General features: G+C 42.0%; 1 protein-coding gene across 6 annotated transcripts in view; it reads left to right on the top strand.

Moving 5' to 3' along the window:
- The first annotated feature begins 423 nt into the window (after positions 1-423).
- Positions 424-25,568, top strand: part of PCDH19 (protocadherin 19) — a 102,275-nt gene continuing 77,130 nt past the window's right edge. For 3 of the 6 annotated variants that reach the window (XM_036919637.2, XM_036919636.2, XM_036919635.2), the window contains exons 1-2: positions 424-3,244; positions 6,973-7,300. In XM_036919637.2, coding sequence (XP_036775532.2) covers positions 1,098-3,244; positions 6,973-7,300 — 2,475 coding nt within the window. In that variant the 5' untranslated portion in view covers positions 424-1,097. Of the gene's footprint in view, positions 3,245-6,130; positions 6,272-6,972; positions 7,301-25,568 lie in introns of all 6 variants that reach the window. The other 3 variants (XM_036919633.2, XM_036919632.2, XM_036919634.2) reach the window with 2 other exon arrangements.

Raw genomic sequence — 25,568 nt, 5'->3', positions numbered from 1 at the left:
GAGGGAGGAGGAGAAGCCCTTGGTACCCGTGGCGGCAGCCCCGCCTCTCTTGGCCGGTACTGTTGTCGCTTCCCTTCTCCTTCTCCCCATTCCCCGCTTCCCGGGCCATTGGAAAGACCGCGACTTTGATTTTCGTGAACAAATTTCATCGCCCCGTTTTCGCAAACTTGACGTGGAGGCTCGGGCTGTGTTGGTAACTGTTTTCTGAGACGCAGAAGCCCGCAGTCCAACATCTCTGTTAGGGGGACTCCGCGCCCACCTCCGATCCTGGACAGACGCGCCCCCCAAAGCTTCTGAAACCAACCTCAGCGCGAAGGAGCGAGCTCTCATCTCGTCAGCATCTCTTCCCTCCTCCTTCCTTTGCCGGCCGCGGGACCGCCGTCCCACTCCGCCTGATAGCCAGGCGCCTGCGGCGCTAGTCGGCAACTCAGACTCGCGCCTGCGATCCTCCTTTCTTCCCAGCAGGCCTCGAAACGGTCAGCGTGGCCCCGCCAGACCCCGGAGGGCGCTTTCCAGGCGGGTCATCTCTCCGCAGTGAGCCAGGAGCGCTGGGGAGAAGTCCTTGCGCATGCCAGGTGCACAGACAACGCTCTCTACAGCCCCAGTGCCGGTGCGCCGCGGCGGGCCGGGCACTGCCTGAGAGGCTGCGCCCCCACCGCCCTCCCCGCCCTCCCCGCCTTCCCCGCCTTCGTCTCAGGTGCGGTCTGCACTCAGCAGCGCGTGGACCCGGCCGCACAGAAGCTGTCCGACCCGCAGCCCTGCGCTGCTGCGGCCAGTCTCGCCCGGCTAACTTTGAAGGGGGAAAACTGAGTAGCCGGGCTGGAGGGAGGGGGCTCGGGGCCGTGCGGCGCTCCCTCCGCCCCCCGGAGCCCCCGGGCCCCCCGCGAGCCTCCGCCGAGTCTGCTGCAACCTCAGCATTGGAGCCGGCGCGGGTGTCCCCCCCGCGCCGCCGGGCCGCCCTGGGCGGGACTCCTGAGGCCTCCGGGGCCCAGGGGCACACGCAACAGGCGGCCCGAGTCAGCGGGAAGCTGGAGCGCCGGCGGCGTCGACCTCGGAGGGGTGTGGAGAGGCGAGGCCAGGCAGAGCCCCGCGCAGCTATGGAGTCGCTCCTGCTGCCGGTGCTGCTGCTGTTGGCGGTACTGTGGACGCAGGCGGCTGCCCTCATTAACCTCAAGTACTCGGTAGAAGAGGAGCAGCGCGCCGGGACGGTGATCGCCAATGTGGCCAAAGACGCGCGCGAGGCAGGCTTCGCGCTGGACCCACGGCAGGCCTCTGCCTTCCGTGTGGTGTCCAACTCAGCTCCACACCTGGTAGACATCAACCCCAGCTCAGGCCTGCTGGTCACCAAGCAGAAGATCGACCGCGACCTGCTGTGCCGCCAGAGTCCTAAGTGCATCATCTCGCTCGAGGTCATGTCCAGCTCAATGGAGATCTGCGTGATTAAGGTAGAGATCAAGGACCTGAACGACAACGCGCCCAGCTTCCCGGCGGCACAGATCGAGCTCGAGATCTCAGAGGCTGCCAGCCCCGGCACTCGCATCCCGCTGGACAGCGCCTATGACCCCGACTCCGGCAGCTTCGGTGTGCAGACATACGAGCTCACGCCTAACGAGCTCTTTGGCCTGGAGATCAAGACGCGCGGCGACGGCTCACGGTTTGCTGAACTCGTGGTGGAGAAGAGCCTGGACCGCGAGACGCAGTCGCACTACAGCTTTCGCATCACCGCACTCGACGGCGGTGATCCGCCGCACCTGGGCACTGTTGGCCTCAGTATCAAGGTGACCGATTCCAACGACAACAACCCGGTGTTTGGCGAGTCCACCTATGCGGTGAGCGTGCCAGAGAACTCACCTCCTAACACTCCTGTTATCCGTCTCAATGCCAGCGACCCAGATGAGGGCACCAATGGCCAGGTGGTCTACTCCTTCTATGGTTATGTCAATGACCGCACACGTGAGCTCTTCCAGATCGACCCTCACAGCGGCCTGGTCACGGTCACCGGTGCCCTAGACTACGAAGAGGGCCACGTGTATGAACTGGATGTGCAGGCCAAGGACCTGGGGCCCAACTCCATCCCGGCACACTGCAAGGTCACCGTCAGCGTTCTGGACACCAATGACAACCCACCAGTCATCAACCTACTGTCGGTCAATAGCGAGCTCGTGGAGGTGAGCGAGAGCGCCCCCCCGGGCTACGTGATTGCACTGGTGCGGGTGTCTGATCGCGACTCTGGCCTCAATGGGCGCGTGCAGTGCCGTTTGCTCGGTAACGTGCCCTTTCGGCTGCAGGAGTATGAGAGCTTCTCCACTATCCTGGTTGACGGACGGCTGGACCGCGAGCAGCACGACCAGTACAACCTCACGATCCAGGCGCGCGATGGTGGTGTGCCCATGCTGCAAAGTGCCAAGTCCTTTACCGTGCGTATCACAGACGAGAACGACAACCACCCGCACTTCTCCAAGCCTTACTACCAGGTCATTGTGCAGGAGAACAACACGCCCGGCGCCTATCTGCTCTCTGTATCAGCTCGAGACCCCGACCTGGGTCTCAATGGCAGCGTCTCCTACCAGATTGTGCCGTCGCAGGTGCGGGACATGCCTGTCTTCACCTATGTCTCCATTAACCCCAACTCAGGCGACATTTACGCGCTGCGATCCTTCAACCATGAACAGACCAAGGCATTCGAATTCAAGGTCCTGGCCAAGGACGGTGGCCTGCCCTCGCTGCAGAGCAACGCCACAGTGCGAGTCATTATCCTCGATGTCAATGACAATACCCCGGTCATCACGGCCCCACCCCTGATCAACGGCACCGCGGAGGTCTACATCCCCCGTAACTCCGGCATAGGCTACCTGGTGACCGTTGTCAAAGCAGACGACTACGACGAGGGCGAGAACGGCCGGGTCACCTACGATATGACCGAGGGCGACCGTGGCTTCTTTGAAATAGACCAGGTTAATGGCGAAGTCAGAACCACTCGCACCTTCAGCGAGAGCTCCAAGGCTTCCTATGAGCTCATCGTGGTGGCCCACGACCATGGCAAGACATCTCTCTCTGCCTCTGCGCTCGTCCTAATCTACCTGTCCCCTGCTCTCGATGCCCAAGAGTCAATGGGCTCCGTGAACTTGTCCCTGATTTTCATTATTGCCCTGGGCTCCATTGCCGGCATCCTTTTTGTCACTATGATCTTCGTGGCAATCAAGTGCAAGCGAGACAACAAAGAGATCCGTACCTACAACTGCAGGTAGAGCCAACTTTCTTTTCTTTGTCTTGGATGAATAAGGTGTATCTGTGTCTCTTTGTGAAAATCGCACTGCTTTTGTTTCCTACTTAAATGCATGCACCCGTCCATACAGCGCTTCATTTTGGCAGAGGGGGAAAAGTTTGTGGCAGTTCAAGTTGATCAATACTTTTGATCTGACAATTTGCTGGAAGATAATAGTTTACTGTTTGAATGGATTCTGTCAAATAATGATGATGCTCAGAAAAGCAATTATCATTTTAAAATTTGCACAGCTGTCACCATGAAGTTATGGCAGGAAAGAGTGTGTGTGTGTGTGTGTGTGTGTGTGTGTGAGAGAGAGAGAGAGAGAGAGAGAGAGAGAGAGAGAGAGAGAGAGAGAGAGAGAGAGAGAGAAAGAGAGAGAGAGAGATTGATTTTCAGCAGAGCAGAGCCACTAAGTACCACAAGTTTATTTTGGGGACACCATGTTTTGGAGACAGGTACTTAAAGGAAAGGGCGTGTTGGCATCTGCCCTGTTCTATTGTAGAGATAAACTCTGGAGAGAGCCTGTGAGTGGGATTCTATGGTAGGAAAGGGAGAGTTGAGGGAAGATATAACAGGAATGTGTGGGGAAGATGGTGATTAGTTTTTTTAGTTTTTTCTTTGCCTTTTTTGTATCTAGTCCCCAAATATCTGGCTATTTAAAGTGAAATTCTACCACTCATCTGTGTATTTTTAAATTTCTGGTTGGTTTATGGGGTAGAGACCAAACATCCCAAGAAGGAACAGGACTTTGCATCCAGATGTTTCAGTAAAAACAGCCATCTTCTGGAGTTGATGGTGCTTTCCTTTAATATGGGACTCTGTTTGTGACTTTAAGATCTAGTCCCTGCCAGTGGATGTCACTATGGGCTATTGTGTTACAGTTTCCTTTGAAGTGTGTGTAGGAGTGTGTGTGTGTGCGTGTGTGTGTATGAGAGAGAGAGAGAGAAAGAGAGAGAATGAGAGAGAGAGAATAGAAATGTGGAAACTGGAATGGAACACAGTATTTTTTTAAAAAGAGATTCCCTGATAAGCACTTTAGAGGGTCTTGCTGAAGCCCTTCCTTACAGTTGAATAGAACAAATAAGTCTAAGTATTTCTAGAATCCAGTTTACAGTAATACATGTAATTTTTTTCCAGCAGTGTCTCATTGAAATGGTTGAAAAAAAAGTTGTGTCTTTAGTTTGCTGAAAATGAATGATGCTATTTCCAACCAAGGTGTGTGTGTATGCTTTCCACACACCTACACATCCAGTGTGTCTTTTGTACCATCTGTGCTTGCATGTTAATCAGTCAAAATATGTTCCTGTAGGTCCATCCAATTTGTATTTGACACCATCTGAAATGCACACTTCTGTGAATCAGAGCCCCCTGAATATGTAACAGCCATGCAATTATTGTTTCCCTTTTACTATTCTCTGCATTACACAAGTTAGTAGACAAATGCTAACCACACATGAATATCAATCAGGTGCCATAAAAGAGCAGCTGCAATGCCTCATAAATGCTTTAATCCTGTTACTAGTGAAATGGCCATGACTTTTCTTTCCTTAAGCTGTGAGTCATTTCAGATGGGAGAAATGGAAATTAATATTGCTCTTACCTTTGAAACCTGTGACTGCCAGTGACAATTTTTATAGGAGAAAAATTGAGGGTCTGTAAAATTTTATTTATATGGAGATAATGACAGAGGGGACTCTTTTTAAGCTATTTCCTTAGCATAAAGTAAATGCATAAAACCCTTTCCTTGATGGAAAAGAAGTAAGCTTGAAATAAAGATATTGAAGGCTTTGCCACCTCTTGGTGATGTATGACCAGAAGTGAGAGCTCTTTTGCAGAGCTTGCCAGGGAGATCATTAAATAGGGAGGAAACATTTGAGTTTTTGAATTGAAAAAAAAAAAAAGCAAATCTCTGTGCTTTCCAACTTCACTCACATGTGTATTTTGTAAAGAGTTCTGTTCCCTGTGATGGTTTGGGATTAATGAAGTACAGTTTAATTAAATAATTGGTCAGTACAGAAAGAGCTGCACATTGAATGCCTCAGCTGAATAATCGGACAGGGCATTGCCAAATTTACCAATCCTGGGTAAACAAAATGATTAGAACGTCCTATTGATTCTGTAAACAGATTAGAAAAGAAAACCAACCCCAGTCCTGGGGTCTTTGGGGTTTTGACTGGGGTCTTTGGGGTTTTATTTGCTCCCAAGACCCAGTGGCATTAGCTTGCCATCACTGTAAGCCTGCCTGAGCACAGAGGGAAAGGGTGAGGGGAACGCAACTCTAGGAATATTCCTGGGATAGAGCAGGAATTTGCCTCTGGAAATACGCAATCTCCCCAACTGCTCAGACTTTTTAGAAACATAAAGTTCAAGAGCTTGTCTTTCCATGTATTATGCAGAGATTTCTTGTTCTCAGTCTCTGCAGAGCCTCTTCCTTCAGTGCATTCATTTATGAGACTTGCGAGATGATCTGCAATTGCTGCTTGAATTGGGCTCCCTTTTTGTATTCAGACAATTAGCTTTGTTGAGCAAGAATACAGGCACAGTCTTTCCCTTGTAAAGATCAACCTGTATTATTTATTAACCCTTTTGTTTTGCTGATTATTGCCTAGAAATGGAATTTCCAAACAATAAGCTGAATCAGTACATGTAAAGTAATAAATGACTTTGAGAATCTGGCTACATTTTAATGTATTTCTTTTGACAAGTCTGTTAATGCTTGGTCAAGTCTTTGGTGCACGTTGCTGGGTCTGTGTCAGTGTTAATTAAATTGAGCTTTTATGTTCCAGTTGCAGCACAGCTGCTTGTAGGTACACCTGAATGGAGAAGGATGCTGAATGCACTAACCTTTAAATTCCTTTGCAGTAATTGTTTAACCATCACTTGTCTCCTCGGCTGTTTTATAAAAGGACAAAACAGCAAGTGTCTGCATTGCATCTCGGTTTCTCCCATTAGCGAGGAGCAAGACAAAAAGGCAGAGGAGAAAGTGAGCCTAAGGGGAAAGAGGTAAAAAGGCATTTCCCCTCATTCAAATGGGTTTGGCTATCAGACTACTCCAGGCATGGAGGGTGTGGGGTGGGGAGTAGAAGGGAGCCCGGCTATGGCAGGGGGAAGGAGGGTGTGGAGGAGAGGAGCTGAGCTACATCAGAGGACGGGATTCTGATCTCCTACCCCAGTCCAAACTGATAAGGTTAATCATAGAAGAACCTGATTGAGGGTATTTGCCACATGGCAAATGCCTGGAGGAACTGGAAAGGGGGTTATTTTTTTTATTACTTTGGATCTCCTCTTCCCTTAAATTAGGACTTGCTTCTTATTTCACCTAGGAGTTCCTTTGGCTTCCAGGGCTACTCCAGATTTGAGCATTTTCATGCTTTCTCTCCCATAGGCTCAACTTTCCGCATCCCTCCACCCTTGCCTAAATGGTCACTCACAATGAGAAATGCCAAATCCAAAGCAGAGAAACCTTTTTTGGTGCGGGTAGGGGTGGGGAGTGTGGGAGGCTACCACGTTTAATGTGAAAACTTTATGGCCCACTGCTTGTTTTCGCATGTAAAAAGCACAGGGAGAAATCCGATGATGTAATGCACCAGGATAAGAAACTGGAGAGGAGATGGGGTGTGACCCTCTGGGGTGCTTAATGTTTATTAATCAATGAATGGTTTGGGAGGGCGTTAGCGATACATGCTGCCTTTTCTGTCACATAGAATCGCTGAGTACTCCTATGGGCATCAAAAGAAATCAAGCAAGAAGAAAAAAATCAGTAAGAATGACATTCGCCTGGTACCCCGGGATGTGGAGGAAACAGACAAGATGAACGTTGTCAGTTGCTCCTCCCTGACTTCGTCCCTCAACTATTTCGACTACCACCAGCAGACGCTGCCCCTGGGCTGCCGCCGCTCTGAGAGCACTTTCCTGAATGTGGAGAACCAGAATACACGTAATACCAGTGCCAACCACATCTATCATCACTCTTTCAACAGCCAGGGCCCCCAGCAGCCAGACCTGATCATCAACGGGGTGCCTCTGCCAGAGGTGAGTGCAGCTAAGTGGCTCTGAGAGGTACTCGGAGACCGCTCTCCCATGCCGCTTGCTGGACCCCTTAGGCCTCACTGTGGACACACTCCCTAGCAGGAATGTGGAGAAATTCTCTGCCTGAGTCTATTTCCGTAACCAGGGTTTGCTACCAGTGCTTCTTGAGGCAAAGGGTAACGCAACATATCGGACTTTGCAAGGAGCTCAAGGGGTCTGAGCCTTTGAAATCCCTGTATGGTATTCTGGCATAATACGAATTAACTTCACCTGTTGCAAATATGGCATGCTTGCCAGCCAGTGGTACCATATTACAGTTAAAGTAGCTGAGAAAGAGTCCACAAGTATTGTTGAAGATGGATGAACCCTAGAATGCGCAGGGGCCAATTTTCCAGTGTGAGAGAGATTCAGCCTCCACAAAGCCCCTTTTTGCTTTTTCTTTGGTCATATATATATTTTGCTGTGAATAAGGAAGGGCTAGTTAAAGGGAGGCAAACAAAAAAATTAAAAAGCCACTTTGCCATTTCTTGGTAGTTCTTATGTTGGCATTTGACAAGTGAGGAGGTTGAAACTTATTAATAATGAAAATTTCAGAACTTAGCTATCCATCTGAGTTAGCTCTGTTTTCCCTTACTATGAATGAATGTTTTCAAATGGAAGCATTTCTTTTTTTTTTTTTAACACTATGCAGTTCAGTGTTTGCTGGCTATTGAAATATTTCAGTGTAATAGGTGAGAATGTGGATAATGGTGCCTGGGTGGCTGGGTGGTAGGCTATAAATAATAGTTCTTAAGTTGATTTCACTTTTCCATGAATTGCTTAAGTCCTTCTTTGGTTGGGAATTTGATGCACTGGGAGACATATACCCTCTTCCAGGCCAGTAATGAAAGGAATACTGCATATTGGAGAGCCTTTCCACATTTTTTGAAACACCTTCACAACTATTGTCTCCTTTGATTCTTGCAATCAGGTATCTTGATAGAATGCCTTTCAGTAGATGATGAAATGGAGAATGGAGGTCCAGAAATGCTAAGGGACTTGTTCAGCCTCACAGAGCTGGACACACACATACACACACACACAGAGAGAGAGAGAGAGAGAGAGAGAGAGAGAGAGAGAGAGAGAGAGAGAGAGAGAAGAGAGTACTAGATCACATGGTTCTATAATTCTCTGGTAAGTGCTGTTTCAGGGATTCCTTCCCGCCTTAGAAATAATTCAGTTTGACATACCTGGGCTATGATGCATATAAAATGGCCCCATAGTATTTGTATCAATTTCGTAGGGCAAAGGGCTTTAGGACCACTTGCATCAATTTCTTTTTGTAGTTCCTGAAAAATTATTCTCAACAGAATTAAAGGGACCAAACAGCAGTCCATTTAATGAGAAATCGATGATATTCTGCCAACAACAAAAACACCAATATCTTCAATCTATAAATCAGTAAATAAGGATTTATTGAAAATCCAGTACTATGTTAGGTAGGCTCAGTTAAAATTATGAATGTCAGTGAATACTACTAAGGACTAGATCATAGACTTTTTGGCAGACTTGTGGATCATCAAAAGTTCAGCAATGGAGAGGAAGAGAGAGTGTTATGTAGTGGAATCAGATGGACAATGATTTTGAATCTGGGAGACATCTTTTGCTATGGAATCCCTCTGAGTCTCTTGTTTCCTCATCTACAAAATGGACACATCTACCATGCAAGGTTGGTCCGAGGAATAACAATGACATTGTGTAATGTAAAAGGTCTGACATGTGGGTGCCCCCTGAACTGGAGATCTCTTCACTAGACAATAATTGGAGAATTGCTTTTGTAATGGCCTGTATACCTGAGTGCAACTCCCTGGGTACTTGTAACCAAAGAGTGATTTATGCTGGTTATATACATGTAAGGCCTACAGAGTAGTATAGTTATTCATATTGGACTATTGAACAATGGAGGTAAAAGATGCCAAGCTTGTGTGTTTAGGTGCTGACTGCTGTTGCTTGTGGAGATAGATAGAAGAATTGAATACTGAGGCTTGGTGATTATTTATGCAACCAATTCGAGGCACTAGAGAAATGGGGTCTATGAGATACTTGATGGAGGCCAGAGACATATAAGGATGTCTGCATGGTTTACCTAAGATCCTGGTGTTCTTTCTGAGATTCTCCTATGGTCAGAATGAAGCAAAGTACCATTGGAAGTCTGAATTCTGATCCTATCCCTAACTCACAAAGACAGATATCCTCCTTATTTAACAAAATTACACAGATCTAGTGTCCAGGGTTAGTCAGGACCACAACAGTGTATGCTGAACTCAGAGAAGTTAAGTGACTATTTCCAATACACAATCTTGGAGAGTTCAACACACAACTCCATTCAGAAAGAGGAGAGACCCATTCACAAAAAACGTGAGTCAGGTCATTTAACTCACATCTGTCACTGCTTGGGGAAAAGAACGCTGCTTTTCTTCTCTGACCAGAGGCCCCAAACATGAAATAGGTAGAATGCTTAGGTACAGTGAAATCTATGGAAGATCGGAAATGATTGATTTGTATATTCAGCTAATACTTGCTGAGGGTCTATTCTTTGTAAGATTCTGCTCTAGGCTCTGGTGTTAGAGAAATGGAAAAGGTTGGTCTCTGATCTGAAGGAATGCACATTCTAATGGGGAAGACAAGCAAACAAACAGGTGCTTTGCAGTATGGTGTGATCAATGCTCCTATCAGGTATGACAGGATAGTCTCCATTACTAGAATAGTAATATCGTGATATATTTCCTACGTTTTCTTTGTATTTTCCTCATTTATTAATAAATCCATCTAAGAAACCAACATTTATTAAGCAATTATAGCACAGAGTAATCAGGGCTACAGGTGTGATAAATACATGATTTTATGCAAATTTCTGTGTTAAATCTTATGTCACATATTTTCTTTATGTTATTTCATTAAACCATTCTTTTATTTGTTCATTAATTCAAGCCAGTAGCATTTTTTGCACACTTAGAATGTGCCAGACATTGCACTCCTTGCCGAGGATACAAAAATAAAACGCTTGATCCTTGACCCCAGGGAGCTTACAGGGAGACAGATAAGTAAACAGGTCATTTTGATTCAGGATAGCATCTCTTCTGAGCATAAGTTACGTTCTTACTATCCTGATTGGGACCAAAGGACACTACACATTAGGTTTCTCTGCTGAGCAACATTGTGACAAGCCCACTCCCTTCCTTAGCTGCAGAATCAGTTAGAAGGCTTACTTGCAATGCATTATACAGGAGTCAGAACCATTTTCCTCATAGCACTCTATCACACCTTGAAGTTTATTACCATGGCTTAGATCAAATTAGTAAGCATTGTTTGAGTATCCACTATGTGCTCAGCTGTGTGGCAGGTACCATGGGGATCTCAAATAAATATAAGATGTAGCTTCTGTCCTCGGAGAGTTCACAGTCTAGTTGGGAGCTGAGATCACCCACATGATTTCCCTGCAAGCAATCCAAGAGAGTTTCTAACCCTGTCTTGCTTCGAAAACTCCTTAGTGCTCTGCTTCTCTCTTTCCCTGGAAGCCCTGCCATCATTTATCTGTAGATTTACTGTTGAGCTCTCAAGGTTTGAGGCTAACTTTTGCCTCAGTGTGCAAATCAAGCCACATCTCAACATTGTTGGCTCTAAAAACCAAAGGGTACATGACTTTAAGTGCAGTTAGGCAGGTAAAGGGAATGGAGCCCTAGTCTAGAGAATTGGAACTCAGCCTTTAGTATTTACAGAGATCATCTTGCCTAGAATTGTATCTCATTATTCACTTGTCCTCTGATGTTGGTCAGGAAATCACCTAGGCAGAATTTGTGGTTTTGTACACAAATTTGAGGAGGGAAAATGGAGGATGCCTTTGCTGTTAATAGAAGGCTTTTGTAGAGTTAGTCAGGTCAGGGATCTCTTGAATATTCTAAATTGAAGGGTGAGATTTGCATTCCTTGACATCCTTGTTTATTTAGTCCATAGACTTGTGTTATGTGTAAGTGAATGTGTGTGTGTATGGGTGTATGGCAGCAGGGGTGAAGAGAGGGGAAAGGAGGTTGAAAAAGAAAGAGAATGGAGGAAAGAAGAAGATAGTAGTTTGCCAGTCTGCTAAGATTCTTCTAAAAATATTTCAAATATTTTAGAGGCTCCTTAATATGGGAAATAATTTTTCTTCCAATGTTACGGAACGGAGGCATGCCTCTGGGTGCCTCTTGATACTGGAAAGTGTTACTTGTTTGTACATCAGTATTCCTGATTTCTTCTGCTGGTAGTGGAGACTTTGGTGGGAGTCTTTCCTGCCTTCAGGAGGGGTGAAAGCCCCCCCAGTCTCTTCGGTGAGGCATTTAAAAATTTTAGTTTTCTAACATTGAACGTTTCTGAGCTGACAACTCTAAGTGTGTGAGAATGGGCAAGAGCTTCCAGAACTCTAGACATAGGGACTTAGGTTTTGGTTTCAAACTCAATGTTGAGTTGTTCCTTTCTGTTTTTCTACCTTTTGGTAGCAAGCTGTAGCTTCTTTGATATGAGACATCCTCAGGGTTTGTGTGTGTGCTCTGCTAAGGTCATTCACTGAGCAGTGTCATAAGTAGCATTGCCATAGCAGCGGAAGAGTTTGCAGAACAAGGATGTATGTGGCAGACCAAATTGAATGCTTCCAGTTACCCTGTAGAAAGTCTCAGTGCATGTTATATTAGTGCAAATCATGAAACAAAAATATAAGCTAGGCTTTGAAGGAAAAGAAGAGGAAGGAAATAACTCGGCATGCTTAGGTCCCTAAAAGAGTTTTTAAAGTTAGGGATTTACTGTGGTTGGGATGAAACGCTGGGCTAAGGAACTAGAAAAGTAGCCACAAACCTATCAGATCTCAGATTCAGAAATCATTAGAAAGTTAATAGGTATGATGAGGCTGGTTTGGATAGCAAGGAAATGACAGAGCATCACCTCCAAGTAAAACAAACTGACAGACCACTCAGTGAGTGTTTTTTATTTCACTTTCCTTGTCATCACAGGGTATGGAACCATCTAAGTTTTATCCCTAAGGGTCAAAAGTAACCTTCAGGCTGCAGAAGGAAGCAATGGAAAGTAGTGTGGCCTGTAACTTTGCAAGTGTGCTCATTTTGGTTTCTGAAAAAAATCAAAGGCTCCACTTCTACCAAGAGATATTCTAGGGCCACCCATTGCTTACGTTGTATCTTGTTGGCCAGGTTCACATCTAGGCGAGGTTGCGCGTTTCCCAGCGGGGATCCACTTGCAAGATGTGCTCCAGAATAAACTGTTCCTCTGTCGTCTCCATGCAACTGCCACAGAACTGAGTTAGTTTACATTAGTATTTGCTAATTTATTATTATCATTCCTTATTGGCAATTAGCTGGTTACCTTAGAGATCACCTCTCTCCCCATACACCTTCACTGAAGTTGAGCTCAGCCAGAGTGCTTGCTAATGATCCTGAGATTTCTCTCCTTAGGGGACTGGAGGCAGGACATTTTCCATAGAGGGCTCTCAGGCTTTGGAATTCCTCTTACCCTGGGACCACTTGTTTTGGGTCCCACAGTGGCCCCACCTGGTTTTTCTCTGATTGCCAGTCAGAGTTATAAGGTGGGAGGAGCTGCAGACCTCTCCCTCCCTAACCTCGCCCTTGTCTTTGCTGTGGTTTTAGTATACTGTGCCCGAGGCTGAAGCTAAGGGGTTGGGGGATTGCTTGTTAGAATGAGAGTACTAAAAAAGGATGAAGTCACCTTCTGGCAAAGATGGAGTCTTTCAATTATGACGCTGCAGTGGATCTGAGGCATCTGCTTGGAGTTTTAGATGTCGACCCCTCTGCATGTGTATCTCAGCATCCAGGGCTGAGGGGAGGCCAAGCCTGGCTGGATCGAGTGTCTCAGATGTGGTTAAATTAAGCCGTTTGTACAGGATGCCTGTGTGTGAGAGGCGGGAGGCTGGCTCTGGAGCGGCCATTTTCCCCCACTGAGAGGAGACTTGATTTCTTGATGTGTGACTGGCTGGCCTTTAATGTGAGCCTCATTTACTTCAAACAATTGAGAGGCTTGAAGTGAAAGTCCCAGAGGATCAGTTGTTTGTAGAGGGAAATGCTGTTCAAGTTACATTTCCTCTTTGGTTGTTGTGTAGTTACGAGTGGTTTTTGTGTGGGCTGCATGGTGTGGGGTCACTCTGCTTCCAGTGGGCATACCCAGGCTGTAGCGCCTCCCTGTGTCCCTGGGGAATGGTGAGGACAGTGCTGTCAGCTGCGTGGGGAACAGCTCTGCCAGTTTCAGGAACTTGGGCTCCCATGTGGAAATCTCGTTTGCCATCATTCAGCATTTTGCTTAAAATTACTGGCTACGACCACACAGCCCCACAGCACTCCTGGAAGAGGTGTTGCAAGGCACCAGTATTCCCACTCTATAATCATGAAAATGATGTTACAGTGAAGGCAAATGACTTGTCCCGGCACATAACATTTGGAGTCAAACTAGACTCCATTTTGCTTGATAGCAGTTCCTCTGGGGCAGTTCAAAGTGCTTTCTGTCTGGAACAGAAAACCTGATCGGGTTTCTCAGGAGAACCTGAGGATATGCCTTTGAATGATAGTTGTGTTCCTGAAAAAGCTGTGCAGCAAATGGGTGTTTGTTTTGTAAATTAGACCCCATGTAAACCAGTGTGGTGACATTCCATATTTACAGAAACCCTGTGGTAGATTCTTTCACAAAGGAAAGAGCCCTTGTGTAATGAGAATAATCAACTCCCGACTGATTTCCTTTGTAAGTCAGGATTTTTCAAATATTTTGTTTGCTTAAAGTGATATTTGTCACCTGGCAAGATTTACAAAACCTTTGAAAGGTGGGCTAATTCATTATTCCCTGGAATTCTCAGAGCTTAGCCCTCTTGGTTGAATTTCACTTGATTAAAAAAAATGTAACTATGTAATGTTGAAAATACGTGGAGTCTAGAGAAGACAGATACTTATCACACAGATTAATGAATGTTAACAGTTCGTATTTGCTCCAGATTTAGAAAAAATAAAAGTTTATAGCTACCTTTTCCCCATCCTCTTGTTCTCCCTTCCACTCTTGGTAAATCTGTGGCTGGAAGAACAGAAGCCCATCAGAAATGTCTTTGGTGCCGTTTGTCTTAGCTCATTCCTGAAAGAGATGGCTTTCACTTTGCTGCCCTACGTTCTGAAAACTCCCCAAGTCCATAAGGTTTCCTTGATTGAGTAGAGCCTGGGAATTACTTTGGAAAATGAGAGGTCCCTCGTAGTCTTGCTTTAAATTCAGCCTTTGAGGAGGGAGAAAATTACTTTTCAGAAAGAAAAAAGTGAGAGTGAGAATTAGATTGATAGACAGGTGTGAGGGACAAGCTGTTGTGAGTTTTGAGCAGACCATTTTGGATGGAAACAGGCAAGAAGAGCTTGGTGTGAAGCCTGTATTCTCCTTAAGTGCAGTGTTCATGGATCAGCCCTGGGCCTTCTTCACGTCAGATGCCTAAGCACTGCCTTGATGTGCATAGTCTTTGAATGCCCCATTAAGTCTCTGAGTGCCATGGTGGCCAGTTTTCAGCTTCTCCCACTGGGCCCCATCTGGCTGCTGTTCTGTGGCAAGCTGCTCTCGCTCCCTGCCACCAGCATTGGCCTTGGTGGTCTCTACTTTCTGGATTATTTTTGCTCCTAAATCTGATTTCCAGAGCATGAAGGGTACCTCTTCTCAGAGTGCATAGTTTGCTCTTCTGAACAAAATGGATTCCCTGTGTAAGCTAGCAGGAAGATAAGTTCAATCCAAAGGTTAGACTTTCCCTTTAGGGGACCGTGTGTGTGTGTGTGAAAAAGGAGAGAGAACAGAACATTATCCTCCGCTCTCACATTAGGGGAGCGTGTGTGTGTGTGTGTGTGTGTGTGTGTGTGTGTGAAAAAGAAGAGAGAGAGAACAGAACATTATCCTCCACTCTCACATACTTATTCTGTCTCTGTGGTGATGGATCCTTTATGGCTGGCCTGATGGCATGCTTGTCTGTGAGCATAGGTCCTCAGAGCCCCCCTCCTTACTCCTTGACATTCTGGTGGTTGCCTCCCTGAGGAAATGCTTGTAAGCTTAGTCATAGCAGCGTATGATGCCCCCAAATGTGAGGCCAGGGCACCACAATTTGATAGAGCCCAGGGAGAGATTTCCCAGGGACTATTTTTGATTGAGAGCTCAGTAGGAAGTAGCCCAATAAACATTGCTGTGCATACAGCCCAGCTTAAGAAACTCTTGTCAGTAATTTCAATTCCTTGGAAATTATTTTTTGAGGCTCAGTTTCTCTTTTTGTCTCTTTTGGGCATAATTCTGATTCAAGCCTTCCTCTACCTCTATAATTCACTTGGTTTGAGGGAATCTGGTATGAGCTACTTATGTGTACAAGTACTTTGCTATAAAACCCTATATTTTTTAAGTGAGATATATGAGTAGGGAGACTAGATCAGACTGCATTCAGAGGGATTGCCCTAACCTTCAAGCAGCTTTTCTTGTTTTTACAACTAAAGATGTCTATAATCTAGCATTCATATTTGAAACTTGGCATGCTTGAGGGATTCAGGGCTCTGGAAATGCAGGGGGGCAAGCGGAGACATCTGGCTACAGGTCATGGTGAATGGCTTGTTGGAAGACTGATTTCCTCCTTTGTGCTGCCAGGCACAGAGGCCATGGTGAGGACATGAGCACACTGCACTCAGAAGCCTGGCATCGACTATGATCTTGCCATACTGGACATTTCTTTAATTAGTGCGTTTCCATTTTTTCAAGTATACACTTTCGAGTGATGGAGTATGCTAATGGCAATGTTTGTTCCTAAGAGCATAGGGGAGAGAACATGATGGTGTTAGTATTAAATAATGGCTTTTTCATAGTGGGATTTTGCCTGATTTTTTAATTGCAAAACAATTTATGATAGTTATGGCTCTTCAGAAACAAATCTCAAATGCTGCATATGAAACACCAATTTTCTGTGTGGCTTGTGAGCTTGCTAATGGGATGTGTGTCCTTATGCCTCTAGGTCACTCTTTCTAATTTTGCCTTTACTGGTAAGTCTTTAGAAATGGATAAAGGCATGTGCTTTGTTGCAGTAAGAAATACAATAAGGAAATGCCTGAAATGGAAAGAAAGTTCAACTGCATTTGCACAAACTATAGATTATATAGTGGCCTGATAGAGCAAAACTATAAAACCCATGAGCCATAAGACCATGGCTTTGTTTGAATGGCATCAAGGTGCTCTATATTTGCATATTTGATTATCTGATGCTCCCAAGAAAAGTTCATGGAAGGTGGAGAAAAATCTGGAACTGCAAAAGTTGTGGCTATGCATGGTGTCCTGTTTGGAGGCACAGGATCAAAAACTGTGTGTGATGCTGGCAATACCTTGTGAAGCTCTCCTCAGTCACTGAGCCAAGCATACTCCTTAAGGACAGTTATCTCTCATGTGTGAATCACTCCAATTCACTGTATTCCCAAAGATGACAATCTAGAAACCTGCAATTCTGGGATAGGGGAGGAGGTCACTAGCAACACAATAAAAACCTCAGGAAGAGTAGCTTTATTTTATTAAAATCTATTATTACTAAGGAAACCAGACTCAAAGACATGGAGAATTCTGAACAATTCAAACAGATGCCAAACTGCACCAATCCTGGGACAACTCTGTAAAGAGATTAGGTCAGGACTCTCCAAGGTCTCCTGCAGCTTCTCGTGTAAGTCTGCAAATTTTGCAGCATTGCTTTGAAGGGCTTCATGTTGCTGACCGCCTTAAGGCTTGAGTCCATGGGATGCCCAGAACTGCTCTCTAGGTGGTATTGAGGCTAAGGGACTTAGTTATGACAAGGGACACACTAGGGATGGCCCTTTAGTTTTTAAATGATGGCACATACTCTGCATCTCATGTGAGCTGTGAGCATGGATGTCAAAACTCAGTAGCTTCCCCATTCAAACAGGTTTCCCTGTTTAATGTGAGTTCTGTCATAAAGGCAGCAAGTAACCTTGCTTCAGTTGGTCTGTACTTGTTCTACCAATGAGTAGGAGACATGATCTTCTTGACTGGCAAACTAGATATTTCAGAAGAACACAAAAATTCACTTAAATACAAACTATGTTGATTATCATGCTACCTAAAAATTCACAGAGCTGGAAGTCACCGAGATCTTCTTTTTCAAGTTAGATATTCTTGAGAATTGTTTTGTATATCATGATAAATTATCTAACCTTTCATACGGTTGAAGGCCAACATTATGGAAATAAGCAGCTTTTTATTCCATTCTAAGGTCACTCTAACCAAATTATGCAACTTCTAATGCAATTGCTTGAAGCTTCCACTTTGAAAGTTTTCTCATTTTAATATCTTGCAACAGAGATAAATATTTTAGCTACTATTCATGCTTAACAATATATTTCACTGATTGTCATTCTCTCTGTGGCATTTGTTGGTACGAGAGGCAGTTCGCCATGGCTTTGCTGATTTTGCTGTTTGCTATAGATAATCAGCAAAGAGCCAGAACTCAATAAAAGCATGTATTTTTGCTGTTGTTATTTTTAATTTCAGTCCATAGGAGGCTAACTGAACCATATAGAATCAATACACTTGGGTCACTTGGGGTTTTGCTTGAGAGCCAGAAATCAGGTAGATTTTCATTTAAAGTAGATTTGATTGCAGAATCATTAAACTCAATGAATGTTGGAGGCTGACGGATTGCATTCAGCAGGATTTGGGGAACCATCTGTAACAAAGCACTCTGTTTCTTTCAGGGAGTAAACTGCTATTTTAGGGGAAGGGGAAGTCAGTTGGGAGCCCATGGGAAGCTCTGTTTTACTTCTAAGCCCCCTGAAAAATATTTTTCAGGGGCTCCTTGAAGGCAGAGCCAATTTTAGGCAATTCCTTTTGTAGGGTGTCAGGTATTATTATGTTTTGTTACTGATGAGTTTCTACAGTTTCTGCAGTGGTTATTGTGCCCTGATCTTAAAGGGTAATTGTTTATTCTACCTAAAGCCTGGCCCTCTGTGATAATTTACCTCCAGACTTTAGTGAATGAATTTATTGTCTTGTAGTTAGGCTCTTTTCAAAAAAAAGTATTTTGGCTTGAAAATATTCACCATTCATCCATCTACCAAATATTTGTGGATCATCCTTTGCTGACCAGCCCTGTACTCAACCCTGAGGGATATAAAATATAAGCAGTATCTACCCTCACAGCTTATATTGTCGCAGAAGAGAGAAGATGAGAAGTTAAATATATTTTTAAAAAATCAATGGGGAAGTAAGGGTTATTCATTAAGTGGTACCATGTAACTGATTAACAATTGGAAAAACATGCTTTTATTTCTCACTACATGACAAAATAAATTCCACCTGGATTAAAGAGTTAAAACTTTAGGAAGAAAACTCAAATAATAAAGTTACTAGAAGAAAGCGTAAATAAATATCTGTCTAATCTTGAAACTGGAAAGGATTCCAGAAGCATAAAAGCAATGGAAATGAACACAAAGAAAAATCCAGCAGCTCTGACTGTATAAAATTTAGAAATGTCTGTATGTCCAAAAGATAATAAACTAAATTAATTTATGAACCATAAGCTTGGAAAATATTTTAAATTGATACAGCAAAGAAACTGTATTTACTAATTCTACAAATATTTATAGAGTGCTTACTATATGCCAGTCACCATTCAAGGTGCTGGGGATACAAAAGTGAACAAAACAAAGTCCCTGTCCCCATTGAGTTTATATTTTTATGAGCACAGACAAACAATAAATAAATTCATAATATGTTAGGTGGTGATATGGAGAACATTAACAAAGGGTAAAAGATACATGCTCTGCCAGGAATGAGGGTTTTCTAAGAAGGTCAGGGAAGATAGCTTGGATAAGGGAACATTTTAACAATGCCCTTAATATATAAAGAACTCTTACAAATCGATAATACAAACACTACAATATAAAATTATGCAAAGGATACAAATACATAATTTGTAAAGAAACTGTACAGATGGACAGTAGATATGAAAATATTCCAATTTTAGTAACTGAATAATAACAATGGAATGCCATTATTTGCTGTTAACTATGAGCACTATATATACTTAAAAAGTGAAGCAATACAAGAGTGTATAAAATAGAGGTTAAATTATCCACAACTCTCTCTTTACCAATCCATTACCTTGGAGGAAACACAGAAAACAATTTGATGTGTAAGATGCCATTTTTAACTTACCAAATTAGGAAAGATTAAAAAAGTATATACTCTGCATTGGCAAGGGTGTGGTTATCATACACTGCTACATGGAGCATAATTGATAGAATTGAAATTGATATAATCTTCCTGGAGGGCCATTTGTCAAAACACATTAAAAACTGTAAAAATATCTAGTATTTCTTCTTCTGGAAGTTATATTCAGGAAATAATTTTAAATATGCTTAGAAATTCATGCTCAAGGGTGTTTGTTAATCAGGACAATTCATAGAAGTACAATATTGGAAATATCCTGAATATCATCAATATGTGAATAACTAAATATATTATGGTATGCACATTGCTAGAATACTATGAAACCATTAGCATAGCATTTTGAGGAGTATTTAATGACACAGGAAAGCATTTACAGTGTAACATAGATTAATTTGAAAAATACACAAACAAAAAAGCATGTATAGACTGATTCAAATTCTTTAAAAATATATGTCCATAGAAAATAAAAACACTGGAAGGAAAATTATCAAAGCATTAATAGTTATCTCAGGTTGCAGGATATCAGGTGATTTTTTTACTTTTTAAGTATACTTTTCTAATTTCCCAAATTTTCTACATAGACTGTGTGTTATTTTTGACATCAGAAAGCAATTACTCAAAAAGTTAACTACTATACTACACAGTAAATATTAAGGACCAAAGAGGAGGCATAGACAGGATTATAAATTATTCGGAGGAGGGATAGATCGATTATGTTCTTATTTTCATTTCTCATTCAGATCATACCTCCTTAGTTTTTATCCTTTGTTTTTTCTTTTCTGGAGGGCTGTCTTAGATGATAACAGGTATGAAGTTTTACATTAAAAATAACCCTTTTCTTTACAGTTTACCTTTTAAATGTGAGAAAGAATGTTATGAAAAACATTTTTTCCTTCTTTATTCTTCTTGCCTGTATGTATACTTTTATAAAAGTAGATTTATCTCACCAGTACTGACATCTGATTCACAAATTTCATTTTTAGAATGTGATTTTAAAATAGTAACATTTAGCTAATCTGTACAGGTTTTTAATGCTGTAAAAATGATACAGGATTCTCTAAGGGTCAGTTTTGGCAAAGTATATTTTTTTCATTACCCTTTTCAGGATCAAATAGCCAATTTGAGGGAGAACCTTTTTAATGTTCCTCAGTATTTGATTTCATGTTTGGGTTTCTTAGTTATGAGGCTTACAATAGTGCTGACAAATTAGAACAAAAAAAGGAGGGCGTTAATGAGTTGGTGGTCATTAAGATGCTCAATATTTCAAATTCAGCCTTGAGTAAGTGCACTGGTTGTTTTTCTTTTTTTTCCCAACAAAATGGAATGAGTTTAACCTTTCTAACAAAAGCGCATTTATTTGTTTGCCTTCCCATCTAGTAGCCTAACTTTCAACATCATAAATTCAAAAACCAGCATCTTTTCGGACACCTCTTTAATCGATGGCTAGATAAACTTCTCACATACTAAGTACTGCACTTATATGTAGAATGTTTATTCAGGGGCCCTGTGTAGATATCAGAACTATTTATATATTGTAAAGAAGTCTCATTGAAATCAAACAAACAGATGCTTTCACCCCCATCTTATGGCTAATAGATGAGAATGTCATCTGTACAATGTCACCCTGATTGTAGATGAAGTGCTTGCCTGCTACAGGAAAACATCTGTGGCCTAATTCTGTAGTCTCTTTGGATAAATAAATGGAAACTATGGCCTTCAGTAGGACTGTATTTCTTACATGTGCAATTATTTAACTAGGTGAATTTTGATTTGAATTATATGTTTTTCCATGTTATAACGGAGTATTTGATAGAATGAAACATCTGTTGCTTTTCTGTGTGGAGGCGGTACACAGGAGGAAGGGACTAAAAATTAAGGGAAACACAACCTTTCCCCAACCCTCTCTTTTCAATCTCATTTCTTTAATGTAGAAGTCCACATTTAAAGAAATATTGAGAATGTTTGAAAGCTGATTACGAAGCAACTTAAAAAAACTCATATTTTCCTTTTGTATGGCTTAAAGATGAGACTGTTTGGATTTGAAAGAATTTCCAGGAAATTAAAATATTTAATTGATTTTAAGCCAGGATTAAAAGAAAGTTAATGTGATAGAGCAGGGGTTCTAGCTGAGAAAATGAAATGTAATTCTATGCAAATTCATATCACCACTGAAGTGAGTATAGAATTCCAGAAAGTGATAAGAAGATTGAAAGCAAGGAATTTTGTTTATTGAATTCTGACCCTGTTGGCAGTTGCCAGTCAGTGGGGGTTTAGCACTGGCTCTGAGGAAGGCTTTACTAAACACATGCTGTTGCATAGGATGTGTGTGAAGGTTCCACTCTGAACTTGTTTGTAGGCATGGATAGGCCTAAAGACCTTGTGGTTCTCCCCACCCTCCAGTCTCCATGGCTGCAGTTGCCTAGGATCCAAGAACAATTGATTAAATGCTGTGGCTGAGATGTGCTTGTTTATCAGTGGCATTGGGAGGGAGATTGAGCCACCTAGGGTGAGATACACAAAAGTACTGCCCCCCGCCCCCCGCAACAAACGGTAATCTCAATGGGTTCCTAACTTTGAAGACACATCTGTTAAGGTCCTGACTGAGTAAATGTAGTATATACTATTTGACTTTTACTTGACAATTAGGAAACCTGTTGCTCTCGGGGGCGGTGGGGGGGGGGGAGTAGGCTGGATCCTAGTGTCATTTATTATTATTTTCATTGGTTATTCAGTGTAAATTCAACTTATTTCCATTGTAAAAAGAAATGGAGAAGTACAGAAGTACTCAAAGAAGTTGGAAAATCATCCGTGATTCCACCACTGAGGGGCAACCACCATTATCTTTCTCTTCAGTGCCTGGCACAAAATAAATGCCCAATGAAAGTTATTGAATTACTGAAAGAAACTTCCCCTTTTTCACTTTTTAAAAATTGGGATCATTCTAGTTGAGGTTATTCTGTTTTTTTCCCTATCTTACATTATATCATAAGAGTTTTTTTCTATATCATTAGAAAATATTTACAAGTACACTATTGTTTAGTGGTTGAATTATATTCTGTTCTGTAGATATTTGACTCAATTTCTAATGTTGACCTTTTAAGGTATTTAAATTTTGTTTATTATAAATAACACTATGATACATATGCTTATATAGAAATCTCATTATGGATCTCTGTGTCCTTAGAATAAATTCCTAGAGGTGAAATTGTTTTATCTGAAGATTTGCACATTTTAAAGATATCTGTTATATATTTCCCCGAGAAAAGTACCGACGTACAGTCTTACCAACAGTGTATAAGAGCCCATTTCACTATAATCACAAAGCATTGTTACAATTTTAAATATTATTACCAATTTGATGAAGCTATAGCGACACAGGCAATCTCATATATTGTTGGTGGGTATATAAATTGCTACTAGTCCCATGGAGGGCAATTTGCAATGTCCCTCAAAGCTGCAAATGTATATACCCTTTGACCCAGCAATTCATTTTTAGGGTATTCATCCTATAGATATTATTGACCATGTAAAAAATGATGTAAATGCAAGGTTATTCATTGATTTATTATTTGATATAGCAGAAGTAGAATCAATGTGTATGTCCAGCAATATAGCATTTCTAAAAAATCAAAGATTTATATATTGATATGGAAAGATCCCTAAATATATTGTTAAATAAACAAAAGGAAGAGTCAGAAAAATATGTAGACAAACTATCATTTTTGTGAAAAAAGGTAGAAAAAGAGAATATGTATTTTATTGCTTTACATAAGAATGAAATTATATGGAAAGATAAACAAGAAATTAATTAGTATGGGTACCTGTTGGGAAAATGGCAAACAAGAGGATAGGGCACAGAGATGGGAGGGAGAATTATTAGTTCTGTAGATGAAAATGGGTAACTAATTTTATTTTAAATTTGTATTTGTTTCATTACTTTGGGAAAATTAATCCCCTTATTTCATTTGTTACAAATACTTTTTTTCCAGTGCATTGTGTGCCTTTTAATTCTGTTTATGCTAACTTTTTACTATCAGTGTTTTGGAATCATATAGAAAAATTTATCAGTCTTTTAATCTCTGGTATCTTTTGTTGCTTTTAAGCTATGAACCTTTCTCCCAACCAAGATTTTAGACACAAATCACATTTTTCCAGTGTACTTATGACTTCATTTTTTCATTACATTTTTAATTCATTAGGAACTTACTTTGGCATAAGGTTGGAGATGACAATGTAAAAAAATATTTTTCTATGTGGTTAATTAGCTGACTGTACCATTTATTGTTTATTTCTCTTCCTTCCCCACTGCTTTCTGGTGCTTCTCAAAAACATCATATGTTAAGTTTTTATATACCCTAGAAACTTTTCTGAGCTCTTCGTCTTTTTCCCCACTCATATGTTTGTTTACTCTTGCACAAATACCACACTGATTTAATCATTGATGCTTTCTAATAGACTTCAATAGATGGTAAGGCAAGTGTCTTCTTATTCTTTGTCTTTTCCAAAAAAGTTCCTGTATTTTTTCAGATAAACTTGGGAGTCATGTTGCATTTAAAAAATAAGGATGCTTGGATTTTAACTGGAAATGTGCCAAACTGATAAATAAATTAGGAAGAATTGACATGCATATAATCTTTACTCCTTCTATCAAGGAATATGACATCTGTTAGTCACTTTTCATTCTAATGTCATCATTAAATTTATATAATTCTTCCATTTCTTGTTAATCTTATTTCCAACAATGTTATAGTGTTGCTGTTATTTTGAGTGAGCTCTTTTTTTTCCCATTACATTTTCTAACCGGATGAAGCTGGTAGAGTATGCAGGAGAACTCTTGTCATTTGCAGTTATATTTCATATATAGCCTTTCTTATTTTCTTAGACATGGTTTTTCAATTGGGTGGTTGGGAGAAGAAAAGGCAGGACTTGGACTTACACATCTGGGCACAGAAAGGGCAGGAGAGCTGTAAGAGCTTGGATTTTGGATGCAGACTATCTTTTAGAATTCTAACTACACTAGTCTTCAGCTAAGTGACTGCGAGGAAGTTACTCTCTTGTATCTCAGCTTCCTCATTTAAAAATGACAACAATACTATCTACCTCATAGATTCTTGTGAGGAGTCAAGCATCTGGCACATAGTAAGTTACTTAGTAACTATTCAGTAGCTATTATCATCATCACTTCTTTATGCCTAAGAAGACATCTAATTTGTGCCTCTTTGTCTGGAAAGAGGCAGTCAGATTCTCATCTCCTTTAACAATACACTGCAGAGGGCAATGCAATCCAATTTTGAAATTAAGGAAAACTTCCATTTGCCTCTATTTAATTATTGCAAATAATTCCACCCCAGCGTACTTTTTTTTTTTTGCTTTTAGTTTCACGAAGTCCCTAACTTTATGTAACAGTATTTATTCCTTTCATTAGTAGCTCCTTCAAGGTTTCTCATTGTTCTTTAGTACGATACTCATCTCTATCTCAACTGTGGAGTTGGATGGAGGTCCTACATGAATCAGAGTTAGCTAGATGTGCTGGCGGGAGAGCATAAAGCCCTTCTCTGATGTTATCCCTTTGTATTTTCTTTCCAGAGTCAGTGGATATCAATTTAGGCCTTAATCTGGCATTTTTCAACCTTTCTCCTGGGTGACTCTGTGCTGGGCATCTCCATTAGCTAGGAAGCTCTGGAGATGGTAATTTCATGGACCACTGACTTGGGGCTGTGACCTGCACTTTAATAAATACTGCCCCAAGCCTTTCTTCTCCTGTGACCTGCTACTTCCACAGACCTGGGCTCTGTTTCAGGGCCACTGCTTTTTCTTCTTTCTTTCATGCAAGTGACTTACAAATGAATTTTAAATAGCCAGTTCATGGGGGCACCTATTGAGCTCATGTTCCCAGGACTGAGCTCTGTCCCAGACATGCCTTCCTTCCACCCAGTCAACCAATTCCTGGTGTCTCTTATCTAGGGATATTTTATGTTCTTTTCTCAATTTGGGGATGGAATTTAGTGGCCTGGGG

The sequence above is a fragment of the Manis pentadactyla genome, chromosome X, assembly GCF_030020395.1.
Source record: "Manis pentadactyla isolate mManPen7 chromosome X, mManPen7.hap1, whole genome shotgun sequence".
Classification (NCBI taxonomy): Eukaryota; Metazoa; Chordata; class Mammalia; order Pholidota; family Manidae; genus Manis; species Manis pentadactyla.
The sequence above is the reverse complement of the archived record's forward strand: the minus strand, read 5'-3'. Positions and strand labels throughout refer to the sequence as shown.